Genomic DNA, 14,026 nt, shown 5'->3' on the forward strand with positions numbered 1-14,026 from the left:
GGAGACGGAAGGTTTGAGATTAAGACGTCGTCATATAATCGACATTTCTGTGTTCTAGTGCTTTACAACTGCCAGACACCTTTCTGAACTATAGGGCCTAACACGTTCACCCGCACACACTGTAAGCTCTTTTTTTAAAACGTTTTGCAATTTCAACGATTTTTTTATTACGACTTTTGGTTTGGTGTTCGGTTTTTTTGTGTTTGTGTGTGCAAGTTTTTTTTTACTTTTTTGTTGTTTTGCATGTAATTGGGTTTGGCTTACAAGTAAATTAATCATATAATAATTTAGGTAATTATTACATTAAACTTAGTTTTGTGCTTTGTGTTTTTTTTTCTTGTTTCATACATCTGTTTTGGCTATATCTAGAATCAAATTGAGACTATAAAGGTTTTTGCTATTATGGAAATACAAATGTTTTGGCCAGATGTGGAAGTTTTAAGTTTACTTTAGACGTTTTTGTCTCACCTATGGCAATTTGTAATTGTTTCTAGTTATTAGTACAGGTATTGGATGCCATTTGTTTGGCACATTATTTTGCACTTTACATACACATATATCTATTTATAAATTTATATATAAATTTTTATTTATAGATTTAAGCTATAACAAACCTACTACTAACTGATCTGATAAACAACAACAAAATTCATGATGCTATAACAATCGATCGGAAATCCCCCACCCACCCAATCGATTGTAATGCAGTGATCTAGGCAAATCGGCCTCAATATTTCTGTAATGAGTCGATGTATGCATGTATGTAATTTACATTTACAGATGTGTTTTTTTTTTTTTTTAAATCTAGGCCACCAGCAGTTAACTACATAATATCTATGTATAAGTATATAGGTATACATGAAGATGCTACATTCGGCTAAATTTCATCATCGCTTGTCTGGGTGCATAGGACCTGTTCTTGCCACCAATCGTGCACCTCATAGACGGCATTCGCCTGATTATTGAAGGGCAATAGTTTGCCACTGCTGCCAATCAATTGGCTCATCATGGCCGAAGGACTGCCCAGAGCCCCATGATGATGCATATGCTGATGATCCCCATGCAATGCGGCAGCGGTGGCTGCATTTATTGTCGGATAATGAAACTGACTGGCAATCTCGCTGTTCAGTTGGGCAAAGAAATTGGTCGTCTTATTGCCATCGCGCTGTTTTCCCCCCAGCTGACCCAATTGACCCAATTGGGAATGGGGCAATGTGGTCATTGAATTCTTCTTACGTTGCTGGCTACTGATATGCAAGCGCTCCTTATCACTCAGTGTCGAACGCTGCTGTGGATCACTGGAAGTGGGGGCCAAAAACTTACGACCCGCTGAACTTCCCGTCGAATCGGAACGATTTAAGGCGTAGGCCCGTTTGCCCACTGCAATGGCGTGACGTGCAGCGGCAGCTGCCTGGGATCCCATGGCCGTATCTGTTGCATGAGATGCATGAGGCAGAACCATGACGGCGGCACTGCTACTGCCGTCCTTTTCCTCGTTCTCCGTCGAACTGAAGGTGGGTGAAAAGGCATCACTGGTGGGTGGACAGGTGCCAGCCACGGCGCCACTTATTGTACTTATGGCCGATTTGTCGACACCACCAACACCGCTTGGCGCCTTGTCCTCTTGTGAGATATTGGGACGCATTACAGGCTGCTCATTGGTAGCCCTCAGTCCAGCAATTAAAGAGTTTTGTTGCTTCTAAAAGGTATCACAAGTTATTTTCGACTTCAAGATGAGTGCCTAAAATTATACATACACTTGCATTCTGTGCCCGTATCTTCTTGAGACAGCCCTCCAGCCAAGTGCGTATGGTCATTTTGGCTACCTCCTCCTCCACCAAATACTCAAATTCCTCACGTGCCAAAAGCTCTTCCAGTTGCAGTGCCTTCCGTATATCAACTGAACGATAACTCAGCATGCTGTAACCAAATCATTAAATCATTTTTTCTCTCCAACTCTCAGTGGTATTTGCATTTGTTTTGCTCACTTGATCACATCATGGAATGTCACATCCTCACCATTGTGCAGCTTGTCCAGCTCATAGCACATGTACTTGAATAACAAACGATCCTTTTGCGGATCACACTCCAAACGACCCTTGAGCAGGCGTAAAATGAATTTCACTCGACGCACTGGTATAACACCGCGTTGATGGATATCCACAATGTTCCATGTGTTCTGAAAGTTGCGTATATCCGCATACGAGAGCAGGGCATCCTCCTCATTCGAATAGAACAATGAAAAGTTCTCCATGATAATAGCTATGGGAATATATGTACATTAAAGCAAACTGACTACAATTCAATACTCAGGCTATCTATTTCAAACCCACCCACTAGAAGATTTAGCACTATATATGTAATTATCACATAGAAGGTGCAAAAGTAAATGAGACTCGCTGTAAAGTTGCCACAATCCGTTTCCCAATAGTTGCCACCCAAAGTGCAATATGGTGGCTGGACCATGCAATCGTGCATGATTTTATTCCAATCCTCGCCGGTGACAATGCGGAAAAGCATCGCAACTCCTGTAACAGGTGAACCAAAGTTGGCACGTCGTCCAATACCCTCGCCATATTTCACAGTGCCTGTGAGAATGAGAAGAATATATTATTAAAGTGACAGAGACAACCAGCAATAAAGTGTGTTACAGAGAGAGAAAGAGAGTGAGTGGTAGTGTAATGTAGGGGGCGAAGAAACAGAGAAGGATTTCCCAGTGTCGCCCCAAAAAAAAAAAAAACAAAGAAATAAAATGTAAGCTCACCAAACAATATGGTCCCCGCCAGTGCATAGAAGAAGACGAGCAGAAACATGCCAAAGATAATGAAGAATGATTTGCACACAGACACGCCCACTGTCAGCATTAGCATCTTGAGTGTGGTGTGCTTGCCGGTAATGGTGAAGAAACGCAAGATGACCACCATGAAGCCAAAGAAGTAGGACAAATCGTTCTGCCAGACCAAGTGAATAACATCATAAATACATACATAAGCATATATATACATCACATACAGATATAAACATATACATCACATACATATATTTCGTTGGAATATGATTTTTAGTGAATTGAGAAAATCAAAAATATATGTATAAAATATGTTTGTGAATATGAAATGAAACGCGGACTAATCCAAAAAAGAAAAAACTACAACTAAAACAATAACAAACGAAAAAAGTAAACTGAAAAACCTACCCTCAGTATGGTCTGCAGAATGATCCAAATGACTCCGGCCACGGTGACCAGGAGGTCGTATCGATTGCGCCTCGATTGCCAGTAACCGCGCGGCGTAAAGGCTATATTCTTCATCACCACCTCAACCACAAACACAAAGGTCAACACCGCGCTGACAATCACCAAACGTTCCGTGTGCACCTCACCCTTGATCCACTGTAGAGGAAATAGATTAACTCACACGAACATACACACACACGCACACACACCCATACACACAGGACATTAGCCCATGTAGTAGAGTGTAACCCACCGTTATGGATAGCAGCATGCTATTGATCAATACCACAACAGCAATCACCCGTTTGAAGATTATATGCTGCGTAATGTCATAGGTGAAGGCCCGTATCTTACGTCCATCGGGTCGTGGCGGCAGATGCAGCGGCTGGGCAATTTTCAGACGCTTCTTGAGATCACACCAACGTCGCTGATCGACAGTCAATAATGCGGTGCCCTTGTTCTCCGAATAATTGGCAATCACAACGCCCACAAACAGAGTTAAGCCGATCATGCAGCCCAAGAAGATATATATGTGTATATAGATGGCATGAATCTACGAAAAGAGCATAAGAGATAACTAATTCCATTTAAATCCAATTCGATTTAGATTTGATACACTTACCGGACCGACAGCTTTGATTAATACATCACGAACATCTAGCCAACCCTTGAAAGATAATACCTCAAAGAGTGTTAGCATGGCATCACCGATATTATCGAAGTTAAATCGCCTGGGATTGGCCCAAACACGTGGCACCAACATAGCCGGATAGGACTCATCCACACCCGGAGTCAACTTCATTTTCGTCACAAAGACCCGACGCATGAAAACACCAACGCAATCCTCACGCCTGCCAATTGTCGGATCATTGCAACGAGCCAATCGCCCACCATACAGTTGTACTCCATAGCTGGCAAAGATGAACATGAGCAGGATGAGCAGCGTGGATACCAAAAGGATCTCTTTAAAGCCACGGCACAGTTCGTAAACAACTTTTCGCATGTGCGGTACCAATGTGAAAATTCGCAAAGGTCGGACACATCGCAATATCATCAGGAGCTGGGCAGCCGAACTGGTCGGTATGTTCAATGGCATCCAGCATAGAAACGATGTCGACACCACATAGATGAAAACATCCAGGGCAGCTGCCACATCTTTAATATATGCTTTCGGTGTGAAGAAAAGACCATCGGCTAAGATTTTCAATGCCAATTCCAAACTCATGAAAATGACAAAACCATATTCAGCTATCTGCAATGTCGGATGATTCATTACACGGTATGTGGGCGTCTCGAACATCATGGATATGCAGGATAGTGTGGTGGCAAAGATCATAACCCAATCCAGATACGTTACCAGACCCAAGAAGTTGCTAAAACAGATAAGAGAATTACAAAGGGAATTGGAAAGCTTTTCCTCTGTCCATACTCACTGTAAGCTTTTGTATTGTACTTTACGCTCCTTGCCAGTCAATGGATCCTTCAGTCTGGCATCATAGCGGGCATGAACGATCTTTTGGCAGATTTTACGAAAACGGCTTTCACGTGGCACTAGAAACAATGGTGTATCAAAGAACGGATGATTCTCACGCAAATCCTCTTCCCGCTGATTGCGACGCATTTCGGCCTGTTGTCGCTTGGCCTGCAATAGCTTAATATCCAAATCGTGTGGCCTAGCCCGACCCGAATTGGCACGTGGAGCTGCTGCTATATCACCATTCTCCATTAGATGCTCGTACGTCTGCTTCAACTTAATCGAACCGGAGCGAACGCTGCGACGAATGGAACGTGAGCCGAACCTGTCAATTTGTAGCGTACACAAATCAAACGGATTACCACAATCCCAATGCACTTACTTCTTTTGGTCCACTCTCCATGGTTTCGAATGTGTGATGGTGCCCTGGGACTTGAGACCGCCGCCTCCTTTGGTACCCACCACAGGCAACATTGCCGAATCGCCCAACATTAAACGCTGATTATTGCTATCACTGTAAACGGATAAAGGATTCGTTGATATGTGGAATTGGGCCTTATGGATGATGTGGCTACTCACTTGATTATATGGGTTATGGCCAGCTTACGTAGACTACTGCCTGCTGCACGTACCTTGGCCGTTTTGTTCATAATTCTGACCGGCTTCTGCTTGCGGAAAACCACATTTGATTCCCAACACTCGGACATGGGTCGTTTGCAACTCTCAACCAACGATGGATCCTCCGTTTCCAATTCAATGACAAAATGTTTCATGAAACTCTCACGCACCTTGGGCAACATGAAATCATTGGGAATCCGATGAAGTATCGTCATTTGCGGTGAATCGGGAAACTTTTCAAATATACGCAAACGAAATGGTAATGTCTCCTTGATCTCGGCACTCTGTTCACGAAATTTCAATTGCTTCAACTTCTTGATGTCCTCATCCAATTCCAAATTATCCAAAATGACAGCCACGAAAAGACTGAGCACGATGAGTGTGACAAACAAGTGGTATAGGATAAAATAAACGGCCACTAGCGGTGTTAATGTTTTACTCGTACGTATCATTGTCTCATCCATAACCTCCACCCAGGCCTCCTGGGTAAGGATCTGAAACATGCTCATAAATGCCTCCGGGAACGACTCGAACTTCGTAAAGTCACATAGAAAGCAAAATAGCTGCATTGAAATGCTCGAACTAATAATCAGCAAGCACATTGTGAATATGATCAGTGAGCCCAATTTCTTGCCCGGCCCAAAGATCTTGTAGACGAATCCCTCCAACATGGGTGAGGCCTTTATCAGGCGTACAACACGGAGCACTTGAAAATATGTCAATCCGGATAGATAGAACATGGGAACTATGTGTAATGTAGTGCCAGCAGCGAGAAGCAATTCAAATTTATGTATCGAATGCTTGTAGTAGCCACGCCAACCCAAACAATAGATCTTGAATAGAGTCTCCAAGTCCAGGAGGCAAGTGAAAACTACCTCAATATAGTAATATCTCTCATAAAACACATGACGGGGTCGTCCATCGTGCTTAAAGGCCATTGTAGCTGTCACAATTCCATTGGCCAATATCACCGTCATCACCAGCATGCGAAAGTACGGAGATCTCAGTATGGCGTGACATGTCTCTGGTGCCAATCCACCATGCTTATTATCATCAATTGTGACCAGACGCCATCCCGTATCATTGCCACTCAATATCTGCGATGCAGCTGTCTTCTGTATATGCCCCCGAGCGCCCCACATTTGTTGGAATTGCACACGTATCTCGTTGAAGGTCTCTGTGATCACGGCAATGAAAACATTCTTTACCAACCAGGCCAGAAAGAAGATCATGGTACTGAAGTAGAATGCCGCTCGCCATGCTGGTAACGAGTCGATGGCACGATACATAATGAAAACCCAGCCCTCTTGTGAGGCAGCCTGATAGACGGTGAAAATGCTCGTTGCAATATCCTCAAATCCATTGAATCCAATGACATAGCTGCTTAAGAAATCCATTTTCATGCATCGCATACCCGGCGAGCATTGATAGCCTGAGTCGGGGTCCATTGAACAGAATGTATCCGGAATAGCCAGTGAATTAATGGTCAGCACACTGCCCAAAAAAAAAGGGTATAAAAGGTAGAGAAAAGTTAATTGAGAGACTTCATTACTTACGGTCTTCCCAGAACATCATATTCCGTGTTGTTCATCACACAGTGATTCTTAAGTTCACCAAAAAACTGAACTCCCAGCAGTCCATAGAGTGACATAAAGAACAAGAAGAACAGGGTCACATTGTAGATTTGCTGGCTCGAACGTCTGTATGGATAAAAAGAAAACAGATTCCATATAATATATGTATGATAGATAACAATAGACGGTTTTACCAGTGACTTACTTGAAAATTTGATTGATGCGACTTTTTGGCATGCTGAACTTAAGAAAGACGCGCAGGAATCGTATCATAATGAGAGGACGTGGTGCCCGCATAATCGACAGGTAGGAGAATCTTCAAATGTAAACAAATAAATGGAAGCACTCAAAGTAATAAGATTTCTTTCCACTCACTTGGCCACTATTTCGAGCACTTCGAAAATTTGCAGTATAATGGACACCCACAGAAAGCTAACCATAGAAGCATCAAATTGACACCAATGATCCTTCAAATAAGGCACCTCTCCCTGGAAAGAAGGATGTTTACAATGGATTTTATAGAGTAGCACTCACTCTACTTACATGCAAAACTCCACGTATATGCATTTTGGCTATCATTTCCGCTGTAAATAGTAACGTCACTGCCGTATCCGATACGAAAGTGATGTACTGCAATGCCGGATATCGTTCAAACGTTTTTGGGGTATTCAACGAAACGGATGTCAACGATATGAGGGCACACATACGCATCAGTCGACGCACCCAAAGCTTATTAACCCATTCGATGTCGGCACTCTCGTTGAGAGACTCCTCCGGTCCATAATCAGCGAGAAAAGGTTCACCGCCTTTGAGACTTTGTTTGCGTCCCAGCATGATTTTGTTGCCAATGCCCGTGGCAATACCCAAACCAAGCGGTGGCACACCCGTAATTGCCGCACTGCCCACTGTACTGCTAATGCCACCACAAATTCCCATTCCGGCGGCAGCAGCTGCACCACCGCCCATTCCGCCCATGCCACCCATTCCGCCCAAGCCGCCAATGCCGCCAAGTAGATTAAGTCCGCCACCACCGACACCCGAGGGCAAGGCACCGCTTGCCGTTCCCGCTCCATTGGAGCCACCTACAGCGGCTGTGGCTGCTGTCGATGATCCACTTCCGATCTGCTGCTGCTGCTGTTGCATTCCTGTGCTGCTGGCCGAATTCACAATGGGACTGTTGAGCGCACTGACCGCATGCTGGCCGCCGCGTGATGTTGCCTCCAAACCGTTACCAGGGCTACTTCCTGGCGATGGATTAAAGTTAAAGGCTTGCGGTGCTTGCGAAGATCGCTGATGTGGATGATGCGTATGCTGATGCTGGTGGGGATGCTGATGATGTGTCGTGTGTTGTTGTCCGTGACTATGATGTAAATGCGTATGCGGATGCGAATGCGGATGATGTTGTTGCTGTTGCTGCTGCTGATGCTGCTGCTGCTGTTGTTGTTGTTGTTGTTGTTGTGGCGTCAAGCTATTGCCACTGGAGGAGCTGGTACTGGCCGTGGCCGGCGTATTAATGCCACTAGCGGAATGCGGCGTATGAGAATGAAAGCTGCCGCTGCCGTTGCCGCCACCAGGGCCACCACCTCCGGCGCCACCAACACCGACACCAACGCCGATGCCTCCGCTGCCGATGGCGCTTCCGCTGCCTCCTGTGCGTTTGTTTCTAGCAGCTGCACCTAAGCGACGTATCTGTAAGCGGTCAATCATCAATCTTATAGTGCATTCTGCTCCTGGGTTGCTATTTGATGACTAATTTTTCTTCCTATTTTTATTAACTTCCTTATTTCGCTGACTGCAATAAACAAAGAGGGAAATTGAATGTCCGTTTATGTGAATTTACCCTCAATGCTGACCCATTAGTTATATACATATGTATGTATGCCACCTTTTGCCAATATTTACATGCCAAGTTCAAACAGCTGCCCCACATAAAGAACAAGTGAACTCAAGTAGGCATGGAAATAGGGATGGTGGGAGTCCAGACACATTCCCCCCTTACACACACACACAAACACACACACGCACAAAGCTATAATTTGCAACCCCCAAATATGTGCCCCTACTTGTACATATATACAGTAATCTATATAGTATTGACTTCAGACAAAACGAGAAACAATTTTTAGTATATAACATATTTTCCCCCATTTTCGCACGATTACTCACTTGTCTCCTATTTGGTGGAAGGAGAGGAGGAGGATGAACACCGAGAAGAGTTTTCTTAAAACAAAGGCCACATTATTGAAAAGAAGCCTTCGCAATTAACAAACAACATCCTCATTATCAATAATAACAACAAGAACGACAAACAGGCAACAATGTTGATAACAAAAACCACAAACAAATAGTGACTTAGAGTTAGTTATACTTTTATGATAAATATATATATTTTCTGAGAAGGCCTAGTTGAAATTTTGCATTTCTTTTCACTTTTTGTACTCTAAACACGGCAAGGCAAACGGGCAAACGGGCAAAAGGCAAAGGCAGTGCCTCAGCCAGCCAACTATGGCAACTGACATTGTCCTGTCAGTTGTCCTCTCTTTCTCTCTCTAGCGCACAGCTGTCAAAAATGGTGAAAAATTGCAGCGCCTGCGCATTGGCAAATGGTGAAGAATACTGGGTCGATGACAAAGCAGACAGATGACATTTATTTAGCACTATAGAACGTCACGGGAAGGAACAATTTAAAAAAAAAAAAAACAACAAAAAAATGGGTGCCACAGCCTCGTGTAAGAACTCATCAGGCAGTGGCTATCCCGAGCACGATGATCCCGCGTATCGGAAATGTCAGGAGCTGAAGGTAAGTCTATTTAGGGTCAATCATATTTACATAAGGCTAAAATGAACCCCCTTTATCCCTCTCTTGCTCGACAGATGGAACGTTGGATACAGATGCACTATCAAATGAAGCAACGGGAACAAGCACTGGCCATAGCCAAACATCGAGAACTCTTTTATTGGCTAGGTGGTTTCTATTTAAGTGCCGTCTATGGTTGTGCCAGTTATTATCAAAGAATTAAAAGGGTTTCAGCTTTGGCTCCATTATTGCCACTGACATTTGTCATGGGCTATTATACAGATTGGGCCTATGGCAGTAAATTGCATCGGATTCAGGGTGAGCTTTTTGTTAGATGAGACTATTAACTATCAACTGTCGTCTATCAATCCTCAATCCCTTTTCAGCTGAGGCCAATATGATAATGGAGCATGAACAAGAGTTACTTCATTGGCCAGGAGGTCTACCAACTGTCTCTAGTATAGATGAGGCCAGAGTTGAGATTGAGATGGAGAAAAAAATGCATCCACATCATATGTAGAACTAAAGATTGCTTCTCCTTACTGATCTGATCTAAACTGAATTGCTCATACGCATACATACATATATGATATATAGTACCTACATCTATCTAGCTCTCACTACACATAACTTTCTCTCTATCCGTCTATTTGTAGTTTTTGCAGCAATTTTTGTCAAGACAATACTTCTTATATGGAATATATATACACATACAAATATATATATATATATAGTTAATGATTGAACAACACAATTATAGCTTAGATAATCTAATAAAATATATAGCTCCCAGTTAGAACTTTTGTTCTCTCTCTGTTTTAGTAGGGAGTAACTTCATCATCATCCAGAAGTAAGCCATGCTCAATAATTCGTCGATCATTAGTATCATCCTCTTTCTTATAGTGACGCTCACAGAACTCCGACAGACGGGTGCATGCCTCCTCGATCATGGGACCGGGTACAGTGAGCACAATTCTCACATAGCCGGATAGTTCAAAACAACTGCCGGGTAAACAGAATACACTCTGCTCATTTACCAATTCCTGCACAAAATGTACATCATCCTTGAACTTTGGAAAGTGTTTAATTAGCACACCAATCATCATATACATGGCTCCATTGGGCATCACAGGATTCAGTCCGCGCACCTGTTTCAGCATATTATAGGCCAGCTTAGCATTTGCCTACAAATACATATACAATTGTGAAAAGGTCTCTTATACATGTTCAATCGAACTTACATAAAGCACATCGATAACGCCATCAAAATAGCTTTGCGGTGTCTTGGTCAATATATCAGGCAAAGCTCCCTGTATTATGGTATTCGAGCCTAAAATACGTCCGCACATGTTCTTCAGGCCATGGAGGGCATCACCTAGTCTTTGCTGACGATCATGGACTATAATCCAACCCATGCGCCATCCAGGGACAAGAAAACGTTTGGTTAGGCCACCACAGGATAGGACAGGCACCTCACGAGTCAAACTGCTGACGGCCACATGACGTGAGCCCGGAAATACGAAATGTTCATAGATCTAGAAAATCAAAGTGATCTAGTTACGTAAATCTACGATATCGATAAGTAAACGCACCTCGTCGGCTATGATGGGTATATAGTGGCGTTCACAGATGTCAATCAATTGACGTAAATGCTTTTCATCGTAGACACTGCCACAGGGATTGCTTGGATTATTGATAAGCAATGCTGCTGTATTCTCGTCGATAAGACTCTCCAGCTGGACAAGATCGGCACGCCATTGCTGCTCTGGCAGCAGGTTATAGTGACGCACCTCAATGTCAAGACCTTCGGCCAATGTATTATATAAACAGAAGCCAGGACGTGGTATTAAAACATTTTGACCACGATCGGCCAATGCCAAAATGCAGTATTCCAATGCCGAGGAGCAGCCGCTGCAAAGGACAATATCGTTCGGTTCGATCTCACCGTCGGGACGCTGATGTGCACTGTACTTGGCCACCGCGATTCGTGATGCCTCATGTCCCTGTGTATGGGCATAGCCATTATATTTGCCGCTCTCCAACGAATGCAACACGGCCTTCATGGTCTCATCGGCGGCCTTGAGATTGCCAAATGTTGTTGGATCACCTGGCGGAACAAACAAAACGGAACGGAAGAACAATTAGATTACAGCATGTGATAACTGCATGGCCAGAGTTGGTCCCATTGGCATGTGGAGCACATGCATCTTAATGGGTTCAATCAAATCTTGCCGGCCCAAAAATAAATGTGGGGGAAATAATAATATTAAAATAACAACAAAAATAAAAAACAGGTGAAACTACATTTTATGCAAATGATAACGAAAATTTAATTCACAATCACAACAACAACGAGGTTCGAGAACGAGAATAACATCGAGTTGAATGTATAAATTAAATTCAGAAATAGAAATCTTCCAAAGAAGATATTGCATATTCATCTGTTTACTCCACCAACTTACACACACACACACATGCACACACACACACACATACACACACGATTCACTTGACCAAATCTCTGCCAAATCGGCCGATCATTCGATTGATCTCTCGAACTTCATCAGGAATCTTTAGCGTTCGCTGATTGGCTAGTTTTTGTGGGTGTGTACAAGTCCATATGTTGGATCATGAATACTATATACATATGTACGTACAGACATACATATGTATATATTCACATAAATTTATATACATATGTACATATGAAACAGGAACGAAACAGGCCAATGAATTGGAATTCGATTCATGTAACCAAGCAAGTTATTCACTTCAATTTACGCAAATTAGCTAATTAAAAATTTTAAGAAAAAACAACAAAAAAGAAACGTATTTTTGTATGGGAATTTTTACTAAGAATTCGATTTTCAAAAGTCAAAATGTATTGAAATGTTTCGACTTAATTAGAATTTAATTGAAAGGATGACTTTTCCGAGGATCTGAATCTATAGATGGTAATTGGACGATGAAAGGTGTAAGTCGATTTTCAAGAACCGAAATTCAAATTCTGCCTTAAAACGAATTATTATAAACATCTTGGTCCCTTGACCATCACTTAACACTTACCAATGGACAGAGGTATCATAGGTTTAGCTGGATTCGGCTTTATTTTTAATGACTCCACAATGTTCCGTATACGATTGTGAGTATTTAGGGATAATTTGGATCCCTTGACTTGCCAACCATTTCGACGACTTTTGTAGCCCGAAGATGTGGCCAAAGTCGCTGATGATGATGATGATGATGATGATGTTTTGTGCAATATTATATTCTCGGACTGCTCCGATTGCAATTGAGCCTCATCCACCACATCCACTGGCGGTGGTGGGCTATTAATTGGGCTACCAATCGATAATTGTCGGCTGGCTGGCAATTCGGCAGACGAAACACTTATTTGCCGCCTTGTCGGAAATTTGAAGCCTTCGTTGGCAACGCTACTGGGCATTATCACCAAAAAAGGACAAGAGTCTATCCGTAGTTCTATATGTGTATAAATCACTTGTGGCACAAATAAAAACCAAGCACAAAGGGTTTATTAAACGCAAAAAAAAACGCAATAAATCCAATCCTATGACACGGGGCTTAAGGGCTTTCAATCGAAATCAACGAATTGCGTTCGGCAAATGCTCAAATGAAGGTAAAATTTGTATCCTGCTTTTCGTTCCAGACCAGCATTAGATATATGTATGTGGGTAAGCGTGTTCCGGAGAGATATATGTATGTATGTATGGATATAGGAAAATTCCTTTCGTTATTCGAGAAATAAAAACAAAACCTCTCTGTTGGTTATCAAAGTCGTTTTTTGCGAATTCTGAGTTAAACTGATCTACATTGCTGATCTCTTTGGGCTTTTATCGGTTCTGCTAGCTTTGGCTTTGGCTCGGACTCTGTCTCTGGCTTTGACTTGTCGCTTGGCTACACCGATGTATATTTGTATATATGTTGGTATATAGGCGCTGGCTTATATGGCACACATACAAATATATTTAGCACGCGCCTGGCTTTGGTTTCACTTCGTACAGCAACAACTCTGATTTGAATACTCGCCGACAACGAGACGAAAGTAACTATAAACATATATATGTATATTCATAACCAGATTTCAATATGATAAACAACAACAGTTTTATTTAAAATATGTTAAAAGTTGTCTATAACGACGTTAGACAATAACAATAATCCGCCTCCCCATCCCCTCAATTTTCTGATATTTCAAATATAATATCATACAATATATTTTATATATCTCCTTCTTAGAATGCCGAATCTCTTATTTTCGAAAGATTAGTTATGTTAGCAGTTCTTTGAAATATATAAAATATACATTT

General features: G+C 42.4%; 3 protein-coding genes across 5 annotated transcripts; 1 reads left to right on the top strand and 2 right to left on the bottom strand.

Annotated features, from left to right (window-relative positions):
- Window positions 1–142: 142 nt before the first annotated feature.
- Window positions 143–9,811, bottom strand: na (sodium leak channel non-selective protein na). Of its 3 annotated transcripts, none has more exons than XM_068302134.1 (16): window positions 9,068–9,811; window positions 7,445–8,693; window positions 7,277–7,389; window positions 7,107–7,217; window positions 6,884–7,027; window positions 5,289–6,821; window positions 5,092–5,223; window positions 4,669–5,034; window positions 3,858–4,608; window positions 3,489–3,788; window positions 3,197–3,391; window positions 2,765–2,951; window positions 2,334–2,588; window positions 1,989–2,262; window positions 1,758–1,920; window positions 143–1,699 (listed from the first exon to the last, which is right to left on the bottom strand). In XM_068302134.1, the coding sequence occupies exons 2-16, from the start codon at window positions 8,606–8,608 to the stop codon at window positions 878–880; spliced, it is 6,510 nt and encodes a 2,169-aa protein (XP_068158235.1). In that variant the 5' UTR covers window positions 8,609–8,693; window positions 9,068–9,811; the 3' UTR covers window positions 143–877. The 3 variants fall into 3 exon arrangements, with proteins under 3 accessions (XP_068158235.1, XP_068158241.1, XP_068158238.1); XM_068302140.1 differs by having other exon boundaries at window positions 4,669–5,007; window positions 9,068–9,810; XM_068302137.1 differs by lacking the exon at window positions 9,068–9,811 and having other exon boundaries at window positions 7,445–8,891.
- LOC137586149 (plasminogen receptor (KT)) lies at window positions 9,431–10,497 on the top strand. The gene is made up of 3 exons (XM_068302147.1): window positions 9,431–9,701; window positions 9,776–10,016; window positions 10,085–10,497. Exons 1-3 carry the CDS (start codon window positions 9,612–9,614, stop codon window positions 10,216–10,218), a joined length of 465 nt encoding a protein of 154 aa, XP_068158248.1. The 5' UTR covers window positions 9,431–9,611; the 3' UTR covers window positions 10,219–10,497.
- Tat (Tyrosine aminotransferase) lies at window positions 10,330–13,560 on the bottom strand. The gene is made up of 4 exons (XM_068302146.1): window positions 12,765–13,560; window positions 11,291–11,805; window positions 10,940–11,233; window positions 10,330–10,882 (listed from the first exon to the last, which is right to left on the bottom strand). Exons 1-4 carry the CDS (start codon window positions 13,141–13,143, stop codon window positions 10,517–10,519), a joined length of 1,554 nt encoding a protein of 517 aa, XP_068158247.1. The 5' UTR covers window positions 13,144–13,560; the 3' UTR covers window positions 10,330–10,516.
- Between the last annotated feature and the right edge of the window lie 466 nt (window positions 13,561–14,026).

This window comes from Drosophila tropicalis, unplaced genomic scaffold (assembly GCF_018151085.1).
Source record: "Drosophila tropicalis isolate 14030-0801.00 unplaced genomic scaffold, ASM1815108v1 contig_158, whole genome shotgun sequence".
Taxonomy (NCBI): Eukaryota; Metazoa; Arthropoda; class Insecta; order Diptera; family Drosophilidae; genus Drosophila; species Drosophila tropicalis.